This window comes from Nannobrachium achirus (genome assembly GCF_963921795.1).
Source record: "Nannobrachium achirus genome assembly, chromosome: 3".
Taxonomy (NCBI): domain Eukaryota; kingdom Metazoa; phylum Chordata; class Actinopteri; order Myctophiformes; family Myctophidae; genus Nannobrachium; species Nannobrachium achirus.
The window spans coordinates 33,533,195-33,558,256 of record NC_137812.1 but is presented as its reverse complement, the minus strand read 5'-3'; the positions used below and the strand labels follow the sequence as shown (position 1 = coordinate 33,558,256).

The 25,062-nt window shown below is 40.9% G+C and overlaps 2 protein-coding genes across 3 annotated transcripts in view; one reads left to right on the top strand and one right to left on the bottom strand.

The window, feature by feature from the left end:
- Positions 1–1,659: 1,659 nt before the first annotated feature.
- On the bottom strand, positions 1,660–3,463 carry ten1 (TEN1 subunit of CST complex). Its single transcript, XM_080722055.1, has 3 exons — positions 3,324–3,463; positions 2,932–3,089; positions 1,660–2,486 (listed from the first exon to the last, which is right to left on the bottom strand). Exons 1-3 carry the CDS (start codon positions 3,413–3,415, stop codon positions 2,341–2,343), a joined length of 396 nt encoding a protein of 131 aa, XP_080578181.1. The 5' UTR covers positions 3,416–3,463; the 3' UTR covers positions 1,660–2,340.
- Positions 3,464–4,381: 918 nt separating this feature from the next.
- Positions 4,382–25,062, top strand: part of acox1 (acyl-CoA oxidase 1, palmitoyl) — a 32,348-nt gene continuing 11,667 nt past the window's right edge. Inside the window, exons 1-7 of one of the 2 annotated variants that reach the window (XM_080722013.1) lie at positions 4,382–4,554; positions 6,212–6,371; positions 10,059–10,219; positions 11,959–12,066; positions 12,696–12,815; positions 23,666–23,781; positions 24,604–24,773. In XM_080722013.1, coding sequence (XP_080578139.1) covers positions 4,446–4,554; positions 6,212–6,371; positions 10,059–10,219; positions 11,959–12,066; positions 12,696–12,815; positions 23,666–23,781; positions 24,604–24,773 — 944 coding nt within the window. In that variant the 5' untranslated portion in view covers positions 4,382–4,445. Of the gene's footprint in view, positions 4,555–6,211; positions 6,372–8,321; positions 8,483–10,058; positions 10,220–11,958; positions 12,067–12,695; positions 12,816–23,665; positions 23,782–24,603; positions 24,774–25,062 lie in introns of both variants that reach the window. The other variant, XM_080722014.1, reaches the window with a different exon arrangement.

The window sequence follows — 25,062 nt, the reverse complement described above, 5'->3', positions numbered from 1 at the left end:
AAGTATTTACTTCATGCATAGAGTATTCAGGTCTCTGGGGTGGTTAAGATATGAGAAAATACTTTGATTAGATTAAAGGAATATTACGTTGTACAAACTTCAATTAATATATATTTACATTAATATAATACATTTTTGACTCAGGAAAATTCTAACTCTATTGCAAAGCTTACTGTCAAGCCAAAATGATTGCTGCTGAGTTGCTTTTGTTTACCAAACCTGTCTGATATGGGACAATATTTCTTGTCATCTAATGAAAAAATGTTTTAAACAAGAGAAAATGAAGACAAGTTTGTATTATTTTGTGTATCCATAATATTCTGTTTTATTGGAGATATTGGGGCATGGTGCAATGCTATTTACTAAGATTAATCCTTATTGTATTATTCATGGGCTTTGAAAGATGAATCTTGTTTGATACCAAATGAAGAAAAATAAACACATTTTAAATTATATTATCAATGTGTGGAAACTTTTCATTGCCATTGTCACAACAGTATACAGTAGATGGTACATTATTCAGGGGAAATTCAGTTGTCATGGCAGTTATGAAACATAAGAAATACATATAAAGCTAGGAGTAACAAATAAAACTAATAAGCTTGGTGAAAGAGAGAGCTATTAACAGGTATAAATACTGTATATGTGTAGTCAAAGTATATAGTGTGTATATGTAATCATTTTACACAGAACTATACATAAACTAATAATAAACAACTCCAATATAGATGGTAAACCTACAGAGTTGAAAAGGAATGTGCAGTCTAACTATGAATATGGACAGTAAATCTACAGAGTAAAAAATACATAGTAAAAAGATTTTAACAACAGTTGCCTTAGCTGGTCTCTAAAGTGATGCATTGCACACATTGTACAAACCACAGGTTTTCAAGAATACAAATTAGATTTAGTTTAGGGAGACTGCATACAAACAGCACCCATAAACAGCAGCATATCCTAGTGTTTATGGGTACTGTTTGTATGCTGTCATGACATGATTTCATACACTTGACATTCACCACCAGTATTGCCAGGATGGAAGTGTGTTCAGTAATATATATAATATCTGAAAATATTGGAGTTTGTGGTATTATAGCCTGAAAATTACATGAAATGTGTTTATATTCAGCTATTTGGGCACATTTAAACTGTTGAAGTGTGCTTTGGAAGATGCAACATGGTGCATAATATATGCCATCATTGTTCTTTTGACCAAACATTAAATGAATATCCATGCAGCGAGTTGGGGCTTCAATCTCTTATAGCAGTGAAGGGGGGGAAAGGTTTATTTTCCTTAGACACCCATGTAGTCTTTTGACAAATGCCTCCCACTATTTTCAAATGCTTCTGCATAACAGTCTATATCAGGGGTCTTCAACAGGGGTTCCTCAAGAGTTACTACAGGGGGTCCTCGACCGTCCTCCAAAACTGAGTGATAGAACCTTTTTTCCCCTTTTTTATATTAACCACTTGAACTCTAGTGTCCATATTCTGAAAACTTTTGCCAAAAATAGCAGATCTACAAGCTCACAACGCCTCGCGCTGCAAGGAGTTGTGAGCTTGTAGATCGGCTGTTTTCGACAAAGAGGTTTGGTGTAGAGGAGAAAAAGAGAAGACTAAGTACAGAATGAAAGGTCAGGTTTATTAAGTATTGATGCTTCAATTGGTTAAATATCTGAAAACCCACATCAACATGAATCCACAATATACTGATGATCGTGCTGTCAAACGATGAAATTATATGGAATCTATGATAAGGTTGTGAGAGTCCCTGCTTCATCTCTCTCTCAAAGGGGTCCTTGGCCTGAAAACGTTGAAGACCCCTGGTCTATATTTCCGAAGATCTGGAAATGAGTAGAATAAAGCAGATGTCCTGCCTCCTCCCACTTACATTTCATTGAACACTGAAAAGCATATGACAGCATCCTGTTCTCAACTTTTATGAGGCGGAATTACAGACTTGTAGCATTCGAAGACTGTGAAAGAGATTGTCTGGCCGGTTGCCCACTGGCCTAGCAGTCCAGGCGCATACCACCTAGGCTCTGATGCCTGACAGCGTGTCGCGGGTTCGAGTCCCGTTCCCGACGATCTTTGCTGCGTGTCACTCCCCATCTCTCTCCCCATTTCCTGTCAGTCTACTGTGCTATCAATAAAGGCATAAAAGCCCAAAAACAAATCTTAAACTAAATAAAAAATAGATTGTCTGGCTTGAGAGACTAATGAATGCACTTTTGAAATCACATAATGTGGTTGACATCGATCATACACCACAGTGTTTATTGCATACATAGATCCACTGAAGACCTGGAAAGCTTTACACATCCTGGTCAAGTAGGGTCATCAGCAAGCAGGTAGTTGAACATCGGCAGTTTCACTCTCTCTCTCTTTGAAGAAGCTCCTCTGGTCTTCGATGGCCTTCTGAAGAAGGGCTAGGTTCACACCGTCAACGCAGTTCAGTATACGAGCACGGACCATCACACCATACCCTGTTGCCAAAGAAGGGAAACAAATTAAGAGGTAGGTTGTCACAGCCATAATCTGTCATAAAGTGTTAGTTAGGTGCCCTAGTAACTTAACCCATTAAAGCCGGGAAAGCATCTTTGGGATTTTAGATTTTAACCACATTATTTTACCATCATTTTCTACTTTTAAAATTGTGAGAAATGTGTGCTAATCTTTTTTTATTTATTTTTTGGTGGGGGGGGGGGGGGGGGATATATATATATATATATATATATATATATATATATATATATATATATTATAGCATTTTGATATAGCGTCATTAGTGCATATAAAAGGGTGCAACTGACAGTATCATATTCTGCAATATTTCTTCAGTTTTTAATGTTCAGTTGTCACTGCAGTAAAGTAAATAGAGTAGCCTTTACATCGTAACATCGCAAGTTATAAACTCAGCCTGGCCATTACCTTCATGGTGTTCAATTTCACCCAAAACAATGTACTGGGCACCAATTATGGGGACAAAGGGCTCCACAAATGAGGTTTGGATCAGTACTTGGTGATGTATTGAAGAATGCTGGGCTGACAGTGTCGCTGTAGACTCTTCTGGTTGGTAACACTTCAATCTGTAGTATTACACAAGAATTGACCATATAAATGAGAGTGATCTAGTTCTTCTCATATTTAAACTATAACAACTGACAACAACTTTGTTCAAGAACAGTGCATGAAATTCTTTCATGCCACCCTGTAATGTGCAGAAAAAACACACGTTATACAGACAAACATGATCTTAGCATTAACAGATTGGCCATGGATGGCCAATATGAATCACATCAGTTTAGTTAGCATTAATTCACCTTCCAAATGTTCTCACTGACTGGCCTTCCTGTAACTTAGAGTTTATTTCCCAGGGGAAATGAAACAATGCAGCTGCTGGAAGGATCTGCATGTTCTGGTGTTGAAAGAAGTGGTGTTCAAAGAAGAAACCACACACCAAGAGAAAAATGATAAACAAAGTAACAGAAAAGAAGAGAAACACCAGTGAGAGCAGAGCAGCAGGAGAGAGTGTTTTTTACTGGTGATTCAGTCAGAGTGTATGAAAGGGTGCGCTCGTTTTATTGTCCACGACATTGCAAGCGGCGCGAAGGCCAGCGGACCTTGGTCCTGCTCTTCGCCCCCGAGCGCCGCAGGCGCGAGTGGCCGCGAAGAGCGGGCCAGGGCCGCGCGGCCGGCGGAGCGCCGCGCGAGTTACGAAGCCGTGGTGAATGCAATCGTTATATTTATGCCCAGGCCGTAAGGCCTGGGCAAGCCCACGATAAACGCCCGCGCAGTCCGGTGCGCATTTCCGAACGCACCCTTTCCCCACACTTGGACTGAAACACCAGTAAAAAACACCATCCCGAGCAGCAGACTGTCTTCCTTCCTTCTCACGTACGAATCACGTGACATGTTATGCCACTGCGCCCGCCCCCTTCTCGGTGTTGTGTGGGGATTTGTTCCCCTGTCGAAATATGTTCCATTAAGTCAGATTATATGCAGTCAACCTTTTCTTATGTACATTTCAATAAGGTTAATATTGTTGCCCGAGGATTGCACTGGCTGTTATGTCCCTTAAAGGAGTAGACGAGGAATTATACAGACAAAACTAATAGCAAATAAAGTCTTCAATCAATCAAAACGACAACACTTCATCTAATTATGCCATATAATATATATTTTTAAAATATTAATCATAATAGAGAAAGAATAATACAGACAAAAAGACGACATGCAAATACAATAGAACATAACTGTATTTGTTTTTACATTATAGAGCCGATTAAATAAGCATGGGGTGGCGCATCTCTATGGGGGAACAGAAAACGTCGACACAAACGCTCTAGAGGAAGTTGACAAATATACTGCCTCCGGTCACTCACTGCTGCTGAACGAGGTCACACATTACAACAACAGTGTTTGTTTAGTGATATTTTATAATAATGAATCCTGACATTGTCAGAGAGCGGCAAAGAGCCACTTTTGATGTGGAGAAACTCACACATATTTTGAATGGAGGACCCGAAAAGACTCGCAGGAGGCGAGAAATAGGTGAGTTTTACATAAATCATCCATCTGTGACTGTCCATAGGCTAATATAGTTCTCGAACTCCTTCTAATAACGCTATGGACACAGCTTATCATACCATCCATCTGTATAGAGCCCACTGGTTATATTGGATATATGCATATCAATCATATAATATACATCAACTGATCAACATAATAGAGCTACGGTATCAAAGATCTAGTCTAATAGGCTAGTGTAAGAAATAAAGATTACATAAATTGCCAAAATTGTGATCCCGGGTTAACAAACTAACTAGTCTACCTGTGTAGACAGTAGACACAATTGTCTCTGTTAACTTGGGTAACTTGGGTAGAATAGATACTTATGCAGTTGTTGTCATGTCTAGTTGTTATTGTAATTTAATTTGTAGTACACTTGTTTTCATTGCACTCACTCACCCTGCTGTGTGTGTGTGTGTGTGTGTGTGTGTGTGTGTGTGTGTGTTGTTGACAGAGGTTGATTGAATGACATGTTTATTGACAATGTTCATGAGTACAGATGCCTAAAAGCTTATTTCTATTGCATCCCTCTTTATTGCATCCCTTGTGAAATGTGAGATATATTTGAAAAGTGATTATAAGTGAGTGTGCGAATTATTAGTGTGTGTGTGTGTGTGTGTGTGTGTGTGTGTGTGTGTGTGTGTGTGTGTGTGTGTGTGTGTGTGTGTGTGTGTGGCATAATGGGTTATGTGGGTGTACATTCCACAAAAGGCAGAAGGAAAGGCAATAGTGTAATTTAGATACAGCATGCAGTCCAAATAATGTACAATACGTTTAAAACAATGATAAAGATAAAAACATTCAAATGAAACAGGACTGAGGATATGGGGAGGATATTATGTTTCCTGCTTGACAGTGTAAGGTTCAGGTTAGGTCCAGTTGCAATTCAGCCTGTCAGCCATTTCTTCAGGGAGAACATACTAAATGTGATATAGGGGGGCTGATACTGATGGGTTAGCCTTTCCACCGTACAGCTTCAGAGTATAGAAATGAGATTGTTCCTATACAGCTACCAACACATTAGCAGGTTGTCTTGTGAAATGATTATGAATGTCACTTAGAGAAGTAACCATGAAGATATTATCTCAGATTTACCCTGTTTTGTATCCAGTGGACCATACACAGTTTTATTCATTTAACTCTCTCATCTACCCTGAGCCACTCGAGGCTATTAAAATGGACGAGTTGAAGGTGTGTTCTCGGGTGGAGTTTTAGGATAACCCTAACTAGTTTATTTTGTGAAGTTTGTAGCTTATTTTTCAAATATGCGTGGGTACCATGAAGAGCTTGCATAATCAAAATGACATGATTTGACCAGAGCCCCTGACAATATTTCTACAGCATTTCTATTTAAAAATGAAGATGTTCATGAGCACTTTCTAATGGATGTGTATATGAGCGAAATACTCTAAATGTAGCTACATTTACATTTTCATTTATATCTATGAAAACAGGGAATACCACCTGAGCTTTCTTTTTAAGACGTGTCCTAGCTTTGCAGGGTTACACGATAAGCAATAAAAGTATAATATCAAAGACGACAAGGTTATACAGGCAGACAAGTTAACCAGTATGGCTGCATCAAGTTATTTCCTTAAAAATATGCATTTTTGAATTGACATCCACTCTCTCCCCATAGAGTCCCTGGTGATCAACGACCCAGACTTCCAGCATGAGGATCCAAACTTCCTCTCCCGCAGTGAGCGCTATGACATTGCGGTTAAAAAGAGTGCTCAGATGGTCGTGAAGCTCAGGGAGTATGGCATCGCAGATCCTGAAGAGATCTACTTCTACAAGAGGTACATCTCAAGAATGTTGTTTTATACACACAAGATTATTTGTTGCGTTATTAAAATTAAACTGTTCTGCTTAGTAATTGTTAAAACTTTCATTTATGTCCTGTCATTTATAATCGCACATTTTGTCATTAATGTTTATTTGTTCTTAAAAACAAAAAAAAAATGGAAAATGTTGAATTTAGAGGGATATTTTTAAGCTTGTACTAGCTTTGCTAATTTTAGCTTTGATATCGCTCATCAGGACACTGTTGTAGGCTAACCGCTCCATTGGTTGGTAATCTTTCACCTATTGAAAAGATTGCCCAACTTCTTCCTACCTGCTCTCCTCCAGGCCAAAAGTGCCTAGTCATTTTTACTGTTAAATAAGGAGAATATCCTCTGAATCATTCCACAGTTACTGCAGTAAGATGCCTTACTTGGGTCATAACGCATAAACAAGTTAGGATGTTTGTTACACATTTCAATAGCATAATTCGTCATTCTGAAGCCATCGCCGAGATGACATACACATACAGTGTATCTAAGATGACATGAGGACAATAATCGTCTACATTTTTATCCTTGGGGAAAGCAAATCGTGTAAATAATACCATAAATCTGAGTTATCTGTGTTTGTTCATGTAGTAAATGAAGCTAAGCTTGTTGAGGCTCTTTATCATTAAGGTGGTTGGCACCCTGCCATGTTGTGTAAGTTTATTTATGAACTGTACAGTACAGTATCCTTCTCTGCAGAGCAAAGCTCATGAGATTACAACTGGGTCATAGGTGATGCAGGGTTTGAGCTTTTCTTCCTTATGTTAACAACGGCATGTAAATGATATCATCCTACCACAATAGATCTGATTGCTCAAAATTTGACAACTCAATAATTCACTGTACTTAATATTACTCTATACTACAGTGGTGGATGCTGTAAAACAGTGGTTCTCAACAAGTGGTCTGGGGACCACCAGTGGTCCTTGAGGGGGTTCCAGTTAGTCCACAGCTAAATGATGGAGAGATGGAAACCAAATTGACCCTTATAGAGCTTTAAATCTTTAGAACGTAAAATGAAACCAAATGGACCCTTATGGGTACATTTGGTTACATTTTACAAGCTAAAGGACAATTGGAGCACCACTCAAATAATCGAAAAGAAACTAATATGTAGAACCGTGGTTCTCAACCTTTTCAGGCCGCAACCCCCAAAAATAATCATATTTCAACTGGAGACCCCCCACCCTGACAAGCACTTGAAATTGTAGCAGTTGGCATTACATTTAGTTTGCCGCAATCGTTTCCATTGTGAACATAGCCAATCTACAGTAGATGCTCACTACACCTCACGGTACTAAAAAGGTATTTTGTCACTGTAGAAATTGGCAGATACCCTGTATACACTTAAACTGTATGTTGGTCTGTTTACTGTTGAGTGCGAAAACAATGTTAACATTGAGCTAAACATCTGGGCGACCCCCCTGAAATAATTTGGGGACCCCCTCTGGGGGTCCCGACCCACAGGTTGAGAACCACTGCTGTAGAAGAAAAGTCTGTGCTCCAACAACAACAATGAGGAGGAGAGGTTCGACCTGTGCTTAAGCCTACTTTGTTGTATGTCAAACAGGAAACATAGCAGATCTGTGTGAGCTTGTACATCTGCTATTTCAGCTGAATTCGCCTATAATTTTCTGCTCATGTTTGGCCTTTTTTTTTGTTGCAGAATGTTCGCCTATTATTATGACCAGAATAGGGACACTAGGTTCATGTTGTTAAATGTTGCAGAACAGTAAGGAAGGAGGTGCGACACGACACTGCCATGTTCATATAAGAATATAATATGTATGTACTGTATGTGTGCATTGTTAATTGTTCATGGTCCTTCAGGCTGACCATCAAATCAACAGATATTACAAACTGAAACGAATCAAAGATCGATACCTAAGTTCAGTATTTCATGTTTCCTTCACCCAGTGTGTTTAGGGGCCACAATCAGGAGGCTTTGGGTCTTCACTTCGTCATGTTTTTGCCAACGCTGTATAGTCAGTGTGACCCCCAACAGTTCAAGAAATGGGTCCCTCTGGCCGAGTCTTTCCAGGCCCTGGGCACCTATGCCCAAACTGAGCTTGGACATGGTCAGTTCTGGATTTAGCCTTTTCAGCGTTAATCACTGCTTTGCTGTCCTTCAGACGACACCATGTCAAATAAAATGCCATGCTTCGCCAAAATGATGCACAACTTTCAAGGAGGGAAAAGTAGGAATTTGACAGATCTCAATTATTTAAAAGAAAAATCACATCAGTTGCTTAGTTTCTTACTTACTCTGTGTGGATTAATGCGAGTTGTTCAATTGAATTTCTTTAATGATTTGCAGTAGCACAGTAGATCTTTACATTGTATTCAGTCATACTCATAATTAAAGTCGTTTAAATGCTATATATTTTTCATGTTCATCACATTTTTACAAATATTACAGTTTTTAGCATTAGCCTGGTCACTAACTAATTGCGATTTTAGCCTGGTCACTAACTAATTGCGAGTTTTGAAAAACACATTTTTGGACACTGCTCCTACAGATTTTGCCCTAAAATCACGCAAAGCGGTACACAGTATGTCCAGAGTCATGTCATCAACAACGATCTATATCATTTAGCCCCACCATCAGTCCTATTTTTACATGCAACCTGACGGTCGCTTATCTCCCGATTAGGGAGTCTTACTGGTAGATGTTAGTGACCAGCTTGTGCAAAAGCTTGTATGCAACAATTACTTCTATTAGCGCCATTAGAAAAACTATTAGCTTGATTCCCACAGCATTTATTACAGTTAAGTCGACTCGTCAGTGTGTGTGTGAAGGTACGAGGTTGTGCTGATGACCAAATCTCGGATAACTAGAAGAGATCAGTTGAAACAAGGGCCTTTTACACTGTACACCAAAGTGACGGCATGCTGTATTATAGCTTTATGTAGAGATTGAGTTGCAGCTCCTGAATATCCTATTGTTATCTGAGAGGCAGAGAAATCTGTGATGTGTAAAGAATATAGGCCAAGCAAGCTTTGTTTGCTTTTGTTTCATGCTTTTGAATCCTGCACATGAAATGTTGTTTGGATGCCCATGATTTGACAATGCGGTTTTCTGTATTTTTACGTCCATTTTGGGCTACTGCTGGTCCAAGACTGAGTCAAGAATAATGTTATAACCTGAAATTCAAGGCTCCAGTGTTGTTTTAGACTTCGAGTAAATGGCTGATACATTAGGTCCAGGGTAGCTGATCTTGTGTAATTTATTTCATAATTATTAATACATACAGTTACATATTTTGTTCTAATTTTCTCATTGTAAAAATCTAAAGGGTTATTGAACGTCTCATTTGTGCAATGCATAAATGATCATGAATATGATCATGTTTATGAATGATCTAATGCAATTACTTTTTGTTTAAATTAGGCACTTTTTAAATCAATTTGCATGATATGCTCACAGGGTTTGGTTTGCTCTGTCTTTCTTCCCCCTTCTCTCCCCTTAATTTCTTCCAAATTAATTCCAATTTTTACATTAATTTGGGATCCCTCGGGTCATACTTTCTCCATTGAGCTCTCTTTTCTTTTGTGGCTCTCCATGAAAAATCACTCTCTTCCTATTACCTCCAATATCCTTTATTCTTATTTCCCCCTTTTTTTTTGCCATTGCCCTATGATTCTTTGGTTTAGTACTGTGCACCGTGGTAGACCGGATCCCCTGGAACTCCATTTGGGGATGTTCCTGCCCACACTGCTTAACCAGGCCACCCCAGAGCAGATGGACCAATTCTTCATGTCTGCCTGGAATCTGGAGATCATCGGCACCTACGCTCAGACTGAGATGGGCCATGGTAAAATAAACAGACCTAAGATAGACCTAAATCAAGATCACGATTTTGCTTGAAATCTGCATTTCTGAATTACATGAATAACCAATAACCACCATCAAGCTTGATACAAATCAATGTCTGTTGAGACTAGCTTGGAAGTATTCCACATTGTTTCCTAAGTACTGTACCTATGGGTTTCTGTCAAAACGTGATGCTGATGCTTTGATGGCTTCATAGATTCCTTTGACAGCACTATTATGAGTGTTGTGTAAATTAAACGTTTTTTGTTTGTGTGTTCATTTACACATTATCTTTATTCTTTAATAATACAGTATGTTTGATTCATGTTCATGTGTATTGAGGAATAAAATGTTCCTATCACGGTGCACGCTGGCCTACCGGTTCAGGCGCATACCACACATAGGCTCACATATAGGTTGTGAAAAAAAAGGAAGTTCCAATCACACAGGTGACTGTTTTTTTTTTACAACAAGGGTTCATATTTTAGATTGTAATTAGAGAAAAGAAAAGATGAGTTAAAATGTTTTCATTTACTGCTTTCTATTGTTTTAGCTATTTTAGTATTTTGATTTCAGTAGGTGGGGGCATGCGTACAAGTGGCTATGTCTTTTTAGACACCATAAGCCGTCAATTTCTTTGTTACTATTTACACCAGGCCCCATAAGTCACATCTGCCCATGAAAGATTGCGGTTTGCATGCATCAAAATCGTTAAAATCACTAAAACTATTGAAAGAAGTAAATGAAAACATTTTAACACTCTTCTTTTCTTTTCTATAATGACTATCTAAAATATGAACCCTTGTTGTAAAAAAACAAAGTTGTCCTTTAAGACCTATACCCTCCTGTAACTGTTGATGTACAACTCTAAAATGCTCTCCACTGAAGTTAATACATTTCCCTTTAAAACTCTGAGGAAGAAAAGGCTTGTACGCATGGCTCTTGGGGTTTTCTTTTTCTTTACCAAATCATTTGGTATGTGGCTATGTGCCCTCTGTTGCAATCATTGGCTACCCGCCACACGTTTGTGTAGTTGTTACAGTTGGTGTTGTGTCTGAATCTGGCTATGGTTGCTGTATCAATGGAGGGCTGATTAGGACGGTGTTCCTGTCAGAATAGAAAGTAGAAATCTAGAACCCCTGTTCAGCCCTGTGGCCTCATTTTGCTTGAAGTAGAGCATTGTGCTATTGGTCAGGCAAGTGGTGCTTAATAGGAAGTATGTGTGCGTTTGCGTGTGTGTTGTACAGAAACTTAGCCTGTCACTACCGTTTTTTGTTTTGAGAAGATTCAAATGAGAAATCTTACTTATGTCAAATATTACATTGCATTCATAAGACGTTCATAGAACCATTTGAATTTATTTTGAAATCTGTCAAATACCTTCAAAGGCCAATCCAATACATCATTTTGGCACTCTTCTTAGCATCATGGCAAAAATTAGATAAAAAAATAAAGTACTAGATCTGTCAATTTTGGCATTTTTAAATTAATATACAAATTCTAACTCACCATTCAATGTAACATTTTCAAATGACTTTGTAATATGTATCAAATAGTATAATATAGTATTTACTGTTAACAGTAATATTCCTCTGACCTTGTGATTTGTAGTTTGTCGATTTGCACTTTGATCATAATACAGTTGTATTCCTCCATAACAAAGTGATAACTTAGCTGTGTGTGCGTGTGTGTGTCTGTGTCTCTTGAACGTGTGTATTTGTTGGGCCTTGGTTGTCCTAGGCACCCACCTGAGAGGGTTGGAGACCACTGCCACATATGACCCTTCCACACAGGAGTTTGTCTTGAACAGCCCCACTGTTACCTCCATCAAATGGTGGCCTGGGGGTCGTAAGTACCTGCATTCTGCGATGTTTTTAAAGCAGTGGTTCTCAACCTGTGGGTCGGGACCCCCAGGGGGGTCCCCAAATTATTTTGGGGGGTCCCCAAATGATTAACTTAATATGCAACATTGTTTTCTCACTCAACAGTAAACAAACCAACATAAAGTTTAAGTGTATAGAGCGTATATGCACATTACTAAAGTGCCAATTTAGGACTTTTTTAATACCTCTAAAATGACAAATTAATCATTGGCCAAATGATCAAATATTAGAAGCAGAAAATAGCCGATCTACAACGCGAGGTGTTGTGAGCATGTAGGTCTGCTATTTTCACAATAGAACCATCTTATACAAAATGTAATGCCTCGACTCTTAGTGCTCGTCCCCAGTTCAAATATGATTATTTTGGGGGTCGCGGCCTGAAAAGGTTGAGAACCACTGTCTTAAAGGACCATTCTGGCAGTCTGTTTTACAAAGACCTTATTATTATTTCCTTTTTTTGTATTATTATTTTTTGTATTATTATCATTCTTTTTTCCTTGTATTCTTTTTTGAAAACTTTTTTTTTTCTTTTTTTCTTTTTAATTTTCTTGTTGTTACCACCCTTCATTCTCTCTCTTATCTGTTTCTTTCCAGTTGGAAAGACATCCAACCATGCCATAGTCCTGGCCCAGCTGTTCACCCAAGGCAATCACCGCGGTCTGCATGCTTTCATTGTACCACTCCGCAGGATGGACACTCACGAACCACTGCCAGGTATCTCTCTCTCTCCTCTCTCTCTCTCTTCTCTCTCTCTTCCCTCTCTTCTCTCCCCTCTCGTCTCTTTCTCTCTCGTTGTGTGATTGCTTGTATTTACATTACAGTACACCAACCATTCCTTTTTATGAAGTCATTGAGAAAGTTGGCCCTGACCTTCTAATCATGTTAACTCTTTTAGTGCCAGCCGTTTTTCTAATTGGGTGGGTAGCTTGTGCCAGCCATTTTCTTGCCATTTTCTTACCATTTTGGCCCAACTTTGCAGAGCCACAGAGAATCCAAAAACATTCATATATGAGTGAATGTCATTCCACATATAGATTAGGAACCCACTTTTACTGGTCGCAGATCCTGAGCTTTTATCTTGTATAGTTTTTTAGTTAGAAGCCCCACAGTGAAGCGCGTTTTCCCTCAAAATGTCCCCTGGGAATTAGTTTTCAAGTTAGAGCCATTTGAAAAAAAAGAAAATGTATGAAGCTGTACTGACTGTATGCAGTCAGTTACAGCTTCATGCAGCACACCATTGGAAAGCTGATGTTGTTTTCTCTTACTCCCGAAAATTTTGAGTTTGGATCTTGGCCACTTTTGTCACAGGATGTGATAACGTGCGGAGATGCACGCTGACTTTTACCCAGGGGGCAAACCAGCCTTTTTTTAGGAAACCTGCATTTGCCCCGACATACAAAGTTGTCCACCAGAAATATTATCTATGACCCAGTAGGATCACAACCTATATGGACAACCCGGCCAATTTGTACAACAAAGTCCAATATGGCCGCCTTTAAGTCCAACATGGCCATGAATAGGGCAAAATTTTAAACTGAGGGATATTTCCACGAAACTTCACAGGTTGATCAATGGTATACATATGAACATTTTTTGTATTGCAAGTTTCCATGAAATCCAATATGGCCGCCACAATATGGCCGCCATAATGTAAGGACCCAGAAAATAGGTTTTGCCTCTAACTTCTGAACCAGATGAGCTAAACGCAAACTTGGTGTCTATTTCATGGTGTCTGACCATGGGAGACTCAATGGAATAGCTAATTTTATTATTGGGTGTGTCTGGACCTTTATTGTGCATATTTGCAAGATGGTGGACTCCCAAAATAGAGCTTTAACATAATTTCTACCATGATTGTTGACTGCTTTTGCAAATACAAGCAATATGAATCCATTTGCTAAGATTTATGGCACAGAAGGGACTTATACCTGTATTATTCTTGAGTTTGCATGTTGTCAAAATGGCTGTAAACGAGATATTATATTTAGATAGATAGATAGATACCTTTATTATCCCAAGGGGGAAATTTAGTTGTCCAGTAGTAGCACAGCAGTATACAGTTATTTACAAAGTTACAGAGACGTAAGAAAGATAGATAAGAGGGAAAAAAACAAAGACAAGAGCAGTACAGTACCAATAAGGAGAAGGTGCATCAATAGAGGGGGCGAATAATATATAAGAATATATACATAAAGTGTCTTGCAAAAGAGACCATAGCAGTCAATGCTAGTTAGTGCAAACAAGTATCTCACTGTCAATGTTAAACAAAGCAAAAAATATTTCCTGTCCGATTCTACTGTATGTAGTTGTAGCAATGACTTCAGATAAAAATCAGAGACCAAAACAATGTATCTTAGAATTTTCTTTTTTTTTAATTAAAATAAAAATAAAAAAAGAGAGAGATTATCTCAATGAAATGAATGCAACTGCCTTTTTGGGTCTTTCACACATAGACATGCACATGCTTTCCAACAACTTCAGCTTCAGGGAAATTATAATGAACACATGATTAAAACAGGCTGCATTATAATGCAAATAATTGCTAGTCACTATCACTGTCATGTGTACCTATCCTGCTGCATCTTGTCTCCAGTCCTTGGCAACGACACCCCAAGTAGCATGCAATTCCCTTCTTCGCACATGAACAGTTTTTCTGGCAGCCTTTGATACAGCTACATGATATTGCCTTGTCCATTGATATAGGCCAGGCTGGCTCTGTAGATGGACAGGGGACTGCCTTCCCATCACTGAGAGACCATCCATATTCAGTGAAGCAAGGGATGTCTGGCTTCGCGATGTGTGCAGTTTTATGTATTATGGCTGCTAGAGCCGCTCTTTTCAGGTGCAGGCCAAAGGCATTTTCTGTAGGTGGCAGCAGCTTCAACAGGGTTGATCGGTTATTTAGGAACTTGTACACTGAGCTTTGCCAGGTCAAAGTCTTCCGAATGGTCAGCTTTTGATGCATACAGCTATTGTGAGGTCTCTAGCCTGATTCTTGACATCCTCTGAGAGGGAATAAGAGGAATTATCACCAAACACCTGAAGTGCAGGGAGATCTAGACCCATGCTGGTCTTGAACCATGCCTTCTTTCCAGTGAAAAAGGGATAGCTGGTGGTATCTCTGCCACTCAGGCTGTGAATAAAGGGCAGGGCAGTGGACCCAGTCTTAAGACAGCTGAGCAGGAACACAGGTATGTCCATTCAAAACCTGCAAAAGAATATGAAGTCTCTGCACAATATACAGCTCCTGATCCTCAAGAGTTTTTTGCTGTCTCTGAAAACAAAGCAAACCTTCTAAGATTCCTCTGTGAAGAATGGTGTCAAAATGAGACACTTAAGTCTGCTCTTGGTACAACCCATCTTTACCTGAGTGGAGGATTTAAAGAAGAGACAAGGAGTGTGGTGATCAAGGAGGGGTGTGTTGTTGATGTCCCTGCACTAGAGTCAACACAACAGGAGGCCGACACAAGGGTAATTCTACACACCATCTTCAGTGTCCAGGCTCACAAAGTTGACAGAGTTGTCATCCATGCTAATGACACAGACATCATCATCATGTGCCTATATCATGCTGCCACCCACCTCCTAGACCTTCCAGAGCTGTGGGTGAGAACAGAGCAGGATGCATATCTTCCTTCCTATCCATCACATGGTCTCAGCCCTTGGACTCGCACAGTGTCGTGCCCTGCCCTTTATTCACAGCCTGAGTGGCAGAGATACCACCAGCTATCCCTTTTTCACTGGAAAGAAGGCATGGTTCAAGACCAGCATGGGTCTAGATCTCCCTGCACTTCAGGAGTTTGGTGAAAATTCCTCTTATTCCCTCTCAGAGGATGTCAAGAATCAGGCTAGAGACCTCACAATAGCTGTATATGCATCAAAAGCTGACCATTCGGAGGACTTTGACCTGGCAAAGCTGAGAGTGTACAAGTTCCTAAATAATCGATCAACCTTGTTGAAGCTGCTGCCACCTACAGAAAATGCCTTTGGCCTGCACCTGAAAAGAGCTGCTCTAGCAGCCATAATAGATAAAACCGCACACATCGCGAAGCCTGACATCCCTTGCTTCACTGAATATGGATGGTCTCTCAGTGATGGGAAGGCAGTCCCCTGTCCATCTACAGAGCCAGCCTGGCCTATATCAATGGACAAGGCAATATCATGTAGCTGTATCAAAGGCTGCCAGAAAAACTGTTCATGTGCGAAGAAGGGAATTGCATGCTACTTGGGGTGTCGTTGCCAAGGACTGGAGACAAGATGCAGCAGGATAGGTACACATGACAGTGATAGTGAATAGCAATAATTTGCATTATAATGCAGCCTGTTTTAATCATGTGTTCATTATAATTTCCCTTAAGCTGAAGTTGTTGGAAAGCATGTGCATGTCTATGTGTGAAAGACCCAAAAAGGCAGTTCTTTTTTTTTTTATTAAAAAATAATTTCTAAGATACATTGTTTTGGTCTCTGATTTTATCTGAAGTCATTGCTACAACTACATACAGTAGAATTGTACAGGAAATATAATATCTTGTTTACAGCCATTTTGACAACATGCAAACTCAAGAATAATATAGGTATAAGCAATGACGCCGCCTCTGTGTGAGCCGCGGGGCCGCAGCCCCCAGGAAGATCAAGCCCGAAAAATTAACACGCACAGCTTTGTTTGTGGGGAAAACAAAACATCAGCCCGGCAGCCCCCCACCCCCACATTCCTATGGGTGGGGGGCTGAGGGAGCAATAGAAACCAACGTTGAAACTGGAGGCGGAGCGCTCCCAGCCTATTTGCATGTCTGCCTAATCATTCTTTTGTTTAAACCGGCCAGGTAAATTCCAGTGGGGGGGCTGGTGTGGGAGGCGGAGAATTAGTGCCTATAGTTCCTTTGTTTTAACCTGGCAGGTAGAGAATAAAGGCCAGCATACAGTAGCTATGCCTTCACTTATTGCAGTGTACAGCAAGATGCCAGTCATGCAAACAGCCAAGAAGAGACGCCTCCTGACCCAGAAGACCCTGAACTTCGGTACGCCAGCCAAGGTGAAAAGGGAGAGAAAAACCGAGACATTTTGGGAGAGCTCACACGGCTGCTGAAACAAGTCCTTACTATCCCTGTAACGTCATGCAGCTCAGAGAGGTCATTTTCAGGTCTGCGGAGACTGAAAACCTATCTGCGATCCACAATGGGACAAGGAAGACTAAACCACCTTACTCTGCTGAACTGTCACACGGAGGCGGCACTGAAACTTGACATGGATGTCATAGCCAACGACTTCATATCCCGTGCACCTATGGAGTAGCACCTTCCTCAAGAAGTAAATACATTGTTTTGGTTTTGTTTTGCTGCTTGTAGCCTACTTGTATGCGGTGTTCACTTTATAGGCCTAATAGGCTGTTGCAATAGCGTGGCCATGGTTTTAATACTATTTTGTCTTTCTTTGCATTTTATTTTTTATTACTACTACTTACTATTTTTTATGACTACTGCACGATGCACGAATTCAAGGGCGAGACGGCACAGTGTCTTCTCTAATCAATACAATGCCATGGCATGTCATTAGCTAGTTTTTTGTTTGATACTTTGATACTATGGTGCTTAACTGTTGAAACATGCTGAACTTTCATTGTAAAAATGTACCCAGTGTACTATTGACAAACTGTAAATAAAGTATCCATTTGAGAAAAAAAACGCCCTTTTTTTGCGACGGGGGGGGGGGCTAGCGGGGGGGGGGGCTAGCGGGGGGGGGGGGGGGGGGGGGGAAGCGCTCGATGCTTCGGCACCCAGCGGCAGGGACAAAACTCGGCGCCTATGGGTATAAGTCCCTTCTGTGCCATAAATCTTAGCAAATGGATTCATATTGCTTGTATTTGCAAAAGCAGTCAACAATCATGGTAGAAATTGTGTTAAAGCTCTATTTCGGGAGTCCACCATCTTGTAAATATGCACAATAAAGGTCCAGACACACCCAATAATAAAATTAGCTATTCCATTGAGTCTCCCATGGTCAGACACCATGAAATAGACACCAAGTTTGCGTTTCTAGCTCATCTGGTTCAGAAGTTAGAGGCATGGGTCCTTACATTATGGCGGCCATATTGTGGCGGCCATATTGGATTTCATGGAAACTTGCAATACAAAAAATGTTCATATGTATACCATTGATCAACCTGTGAAGTTTTGTGGAAATATCCCTCAGTTTAAAATTTTGCCCTATTCACGGCCATATTGGACTTAAAGGCGGCCATATTGGACTTTGTTGTACAAATTGACCGGGTTGTCCATATAGGTTGTGATCCTACTGGGTCATAGATAATATTTCTGGTGGACAACTTTGTATGTCGGGGCAAATGCAGCACACTTTCCTTTGCCCCCTGGGTATTTAGTTCAACTTGGCCACATTCATAACATCTAAAAGGCCCCACCAGATGGCAGTGCTGTCTGAGTGAACACAAACAGAACACTGTGTGCAGTCTGTCAGGAGGCCAGCAGGGGCACAACACTTCACTCTCACTGTGACACTGTGACACACACACACACACACACACACACACACACACACACACACACACACACACACACACACAAACAACATTTGCATTACAGAAAGGGCGTGTCGGAGGGGAACAAAACACATCACTGTTGACTGAGCACAGTCACATGCACACATGCACACACACACACACACACACACACACACGCGCGCACACACACACACACACACACACACACACGTGCACACACGTGCACACACGTGCACACTCATGCACAAAAATGATAAATGGTGTATTTTTAGAGTTTTGACTGTCAAAGAAGATAGCAGGGGGACACTGTGACTCAGTGTGACATGCACGCACGCACGCGCGCGCACACACACACACACACATACATGCACACAAATGATAAATGGTGCATTTTTAGAGCCATTACGACATCCAATGATTCACACATTTCACCATGATGACAGTAGAGGCTGGGGTTCGAACTGCTGTCATTCGGATCACTGGTCACCCACTTTACTCAGTGAGCTAAGATACCCCTATATATATCTGACCTTGTGCTTGCACACACACACACACACGCGCGCACACACAATATACAACTCTGAGATGAGAGAGAACTTTTTTCGTTCACTCTCATCTCATCCTAACACATATATTTTACCCTCTGTATAGTCTGAACTGTTCACACAAACCATCAATTCAAAGTATTTACAACAGCACTAAGAATATTGAAATGTTATTTGCAGACCAGATTTGAACTCGCAAACTTGCGATCTAAAGCTCACGTATCTATCTATCTATCTATCTATCTACTTGAACTCAAACTTTACATCGTCTTAGCTTGACTGGGAATGAGAGAGAGAGAGAGATTATGGGCTCACATTGGCAACTTTGCAAAAAGTAGTTACCACAAACACATTTGTATAGTGTTCAGGTGACATGTCATATATATAAACACACATAATGCAGATCTATGTGTGTATCTATTACATATTACAATCACATGTTTATGATTCAATAGCTCCGTTGGTAGCACCCTGACCTCATGCGCAAGATTACAAGTTCGAGTCTGGTAAAAAAATTATCTTATTAGACTGGCCTTGCCTGGGCCTGTCCTGAACTTGACCCTTCTCGAGCTCCAAGCTCTTGTGAGCTTGGAGGTATGGCAAACAGAGCAGAACAGACATTTGCATTTATTTCACAATAGTAAAAACTGCTGCACCTCTTCCTATCTGGGCTTTGAGAATTCAGTGTATGAATAACAGTGGTTGCTGAGTGTAAATGCATTTTGAGGAAAAGAAAAATTATACCATTTGTTCGAAAAGTGCACCCTGTATATATATATATATATGTGTAACGGAGATGATCTGAACTTCCCCACCTGGCTTCGTACCCGGGTCTCCCACGCGAAAGTCCAATAACTTAACCACTAGACCAAAGAGACATCTTTTCGATCTGGGGGAGATACTAGAGTTTTGAGGCTTCAAGGCTGGGGCTGCGACTCTCTCCGTCACACATATATATATATATATATATATATATATATATATATATATATATAAACTCACAATGTGACATAGCCCATTGTAAAAAATGCACATTGTAAAGCGCTAAAAGCACATAAAAGCGCTGTATAAATGCACCATTTATCATTTACCATTTTCAGGTCTACAAGCTCACAACGCATCGCAGCGCAGCGCGTTGTGAGCTTGTAGATCGGCTATTTTACAAGATTGATCAATGATATTTTCTACAAGCTCACAACGCGTCGCGCGAGGCTACTAAATGGTAAATGGTGCATTTATATAGCGCTTTTATCCAAAGCGCTTTTACATAGATTGTGCATTACATTCACCCATTCACGCACACATTCATACACCGGTGGCAGAGGAAACCATGCAAGGCACCAACCTACTCAAGGCAAACTTCAAATAAAGTCTTCAATCAATCAATCAAAACCGGGAGCAACTAGGGGTTCAGAGTCTTGCCCAAGGACTCTTCGACATTAACTCAGGGGGAACCCGGATTCGAACTGGGAACCCTTCGGGAACCCTTCGTGTTCTAATAACGGTTTCTCCACCCCTGAGCTATGCCGCCCCTGCTACTTAGAAGTTCTGACCAAGCACTTTAGCCAAAATAGCAGATCTACAAGCTGACGGTCATATGACTGCTCATTCAGAATGCAAATGTATAAACACCTCAGACTATCCATTCAGAGCCAAAATAGCAGATCTACAAGCTCACGTTGTGTTAGTGATGGGCAATCTAGTTCATTTCAGTGAACGGATCATTTCACGTTCCCCTGTGTTCTATTTGTCTGTCATTCAATGTTATATGAGATACTTCAATGGTTTCCAGTGGAAATAAGCTTAGGCTTTTCATGGATCTCCTTTTAGTAGACCTTGTACCAGTGAACTGTACCGTCATGAAACTGTACCTTTTCCTATGCAAACTTCTAATAAAGTCTTCAATCAATCAATCAATCAAACCCCCCTGCCAGCCAGGGGGGGAGGGGCGGGAGGGGACGGGTGAACCACGTACACTCGTACAGTATGATCAGCCATTTCAGGGATTTGAACATTTCATTTCATTTCATTTATTTTTGTTTCGCACATGTAGTGTACATTACAGTTATATTATATTTATACTCAGAATTTCAATATTTTACAGTACACACACATGAACGAAAAGGAGCAAGCAGAAGAATAAATTCTTATAAATACCTGCCCCCTATTCAAAAAAAAATATATATACTAATGATCGGCATATACAGCCTGCATGTTCATGCCTTGAGAAGTGTAAACAAAACCAATCTGAACCAAACAAAAAACAACAAAAGCAAAAAAACAACGATGCTGCCACCTGGCAGTCAGATGAACATATTACAACGTCTCAGTCACAACGTCTCTATGTCCTCCTCAGGCTCATGACAAACAATCTACTTTGTCTTTGAATGAATGTCATCACCTTCATAGTCTATAGTCATTGTCTAATACAGTTAGAAGAAAAAGAATAGCTAGGTTGACGCGATACTTGACCCGCGTCAACCATGCGTTTTTTTTATACAAGTTTGTATAAAAAAAACGTGCGATTGAATTCAACAGGATCAATAGTCTCAATAGCTCTGGTCCATAGCGTTAGCGATAACAGCGTGCAGTGCTGTGCTACAATGATTATTATGTTTATGCTATTCAGTCAGTTAGTAAACTTTTTGGTTACCACCGCGCTCTGACTACTGGTGCGGTATCCCTTTAGATCAACATGTAGAAGGAGGAGAATGGATCGCACACAGTGAAGAAGCACACACTGAAGAAGGCTTACAGCCGAAACGTTTGTTTCTCATCCATGCAAATGCAACAATAAAGAAAAAACAACTCTTGCCACTGTGCGATCCATCCTCCTCCTTCTACATTCAGTCAGTTAGAAACCCACTTGTGTTTAGTTGCGACCGTAGGTCGCACTTACTACAGAAAGCTGCTCGAGGTGTCCGTCCGTCCGTCCGTCCGTCCGTCACACACGTCACACTTTTGCCCTGCTCATATCTCCGCAACCGTTGCCCCGATCCATGCCAGATTTTGCACACACACTCCTTACCTGCCAAACTACAACCTCCAAGGACCCCCGGAGCTCCAGGGACCCCCAGCTCCCTCGGGGACCCCCAAGTGTAAAAAATGAGCACATGTGCAAAAATTACCAAATGACCACCCCAACGGGGCTGCTCACGGGGCATTCCCGGGGACCACCCACTCCTGGTGCTCCAGAACGGATGCAAAAGTGGTGGCGCCCCCAGTGGAGGACCCCCTGCCACTGCAGCTCACATAAAATGCCGTAACTCGGGCTAGGAGCGACCGGGAGAGCCGGGGCCGGTACCTATTCGTCCGCCTTGGCGGCGCGGAGACCCCACCCCTCATTTCTCACATGGCCCTCTAGCGCCACCATGAGGCCGATTCAGATTTTGCCCTAAAATCACGAAAATCACTACACAGTATGTCTACACTCATGTCATCAACATGCTCAGGAAGATTTTGGAAAAACAAATTTTTGCTCTATTTGTGGAGATAAGTGACCTACGGTCGCTTATCTCCCGATTAGGGAGTCTTACTGGTAGTGTACCTGTATCCATATGCATGCGGGTCCACCGCCACCAGCTTCAACGGCCGTAGCGTAGATGATATCCGAGCTGATCGTGAAATCCACAGACGAGCAAAACTCCGGGGGTCCGCAGCCGACTACGGGCAGGTATTCCGACACATAAAACTAACCCTAACCCCCAACCCTAACAGTAACCGGCGAACGCGACCACGACGCCGTTGGTTCTTCAACAAGCAATCTGAGTTCACACGCAGTTCCCAGGGGTGGGGGCTGCCAGCAGTGGCGTCAGTTCAGCAAAAGCTAAGGTATGGCGACATGACTGGTGTCTTGCACGCACGGTCGCGTGCCCTCACGCGCATGCAAGACACCAGTCATGTTGCCATACCTTAGCAACAGACACAATGAAAAGTACATGTTATTATTTCCCCTGTAGCCAAGGGATGGCAGCTGCTATAGCTTGCCATACCCAATTGACGCCTCTGGCTACCAGAGCCGAAAGCCGTGCTGCGTGCACCAGGAAATCAATTCTAAGTGATTCTAAGTGATCACATGCTCACTGGATGTCCTAGGCACATGGAAAACATCGCAAAACAACAGATCTTTGTCAGATTAAAAATCAAAATGTGATTTTTCAAAAAAAGAAAAAAAAAAAAGAAAAAAACCGAACATGTTCGGTTTTTGTATTTCTTAATACGTTTTAATAAACCGAACATGTTCGGTTTTGGCACTAGATGAGTTAACAGTTATCACAATCTTTAATACATCACTTGATCCAGCGATCGTGTCAAATTACAGTTATATCACTGAGTTCCTTATGATTGAACATTTTGTTATCATGAGAGATAATTGATTAAATAATAACATTAGCCGAAAACAGCATTATGAGGAAAAACCTGGCCATCCTTCTTAATTTAATATTTCTCTGTCTCTTTGTCTTCCCATCTCTCCTAACTGTCTATGTCCTTCTGACTCCTCTCAGGAATTGTGATTGGCGATATCGGCCCAAAGTTTGGCTTTGCTGAGGTTGATAATGGCTATCTGAAACTGGAGAATGTGCGAATCCCACGTGACAACATGCTAATGAAATACGCAAAGGTAAACTTCCGCCACTGACTGACGTAAAGTAACAACATAAGGACACGGTTTTAATAAAAACAGTCAATGGTATATCAATCATGATTTGCAGTTTGTAATAAACACAACTTTAAAGGTTATCGCCTCCCCAGCTCAACGACACCAATAGCGAAACCCAGAACCCGAACAAAGTAAGACTAGACAATACAGGGGAAGGATCTCTGCAGATGCAGACACTGCCACACACTTAAGTGAAGATTGAAAGGGATTCTTTCTTCCACCTGTCGCAAGACAGTGCAAGGCGCTGCACAATTATAATGTAATTGCTATTTTCTAACTTAGAATTCTTTTTTCAAAAAAATATTTGTTTGAACTACGATGCGCGTCTATTGAAACATTCTCAAAAAACACTAATATAGGGTATACTGTACACTGTGTTCTACACTGTGTGTGTGTGTGTGTGTGTGTGTGTGTGTGTGTGTGTGTGTGTGTGTGTGTGTGTGTGTGTGTGTGTGTGTGTGTGTGTGTGTGAGATAACATCTACCGTATGACAGCATGCAAAAAAAGTATAGAATCACCTGTCCTGTATGTTGTGAGCTTGTTTTGCTACAGTATATAATGTGGGTCTACTGTATGTGTGCTAACTGCTAAGGTTCTAGTACTAGGAATTTCACAAGTCCCCTGACCATATCTCCCCCATCCTGTATAAATACTTTACGTTTGAAAGAACTCCTCTGGGTTGGAGAGCAACAATGCAGAAAGCATTGATTTGTATGACTGCCAATGTAGTCTTGACTTGACTGTTACTGTTCTTTTGTTGTTCTTCTTCTTTTGGTCCACAAGGTGGCACCAGACGGCAGCTATGAAAAGCCTCCCAGTGCCAAGCTGACCTATGGCACCATGGTCTTCATCCGCTCCATGATCGTAGGCGAGTCTTCCAAGGCCCTCTCCAAATCATGCACCATTGCCATCCGCTACAGTTCAGTCCGACATCAGTCTGAGATCCGCCCTGGGTGAGCAATTATACACAGGCAGACACATGCACATTCACTTAGACAGGCAATTATGCAGGACCCACATAGCACATTATCTACTCAACCTTGTGCCAGTTGTTGAATACAGTTTCTTTGTTTACACAAGAGTTTTCCAGCAAAACATACACAACAAGGACAAAACAAAGCCAACAGTGGCCAGGCCTATAACATTCCAAGGAGCAAATGCATTACCATACAATTATAACATCATAATTGACGTCTTTCAAAGGCTTTGAATTGTGGTCTTTCGAATGAGAGGGATTGTGGT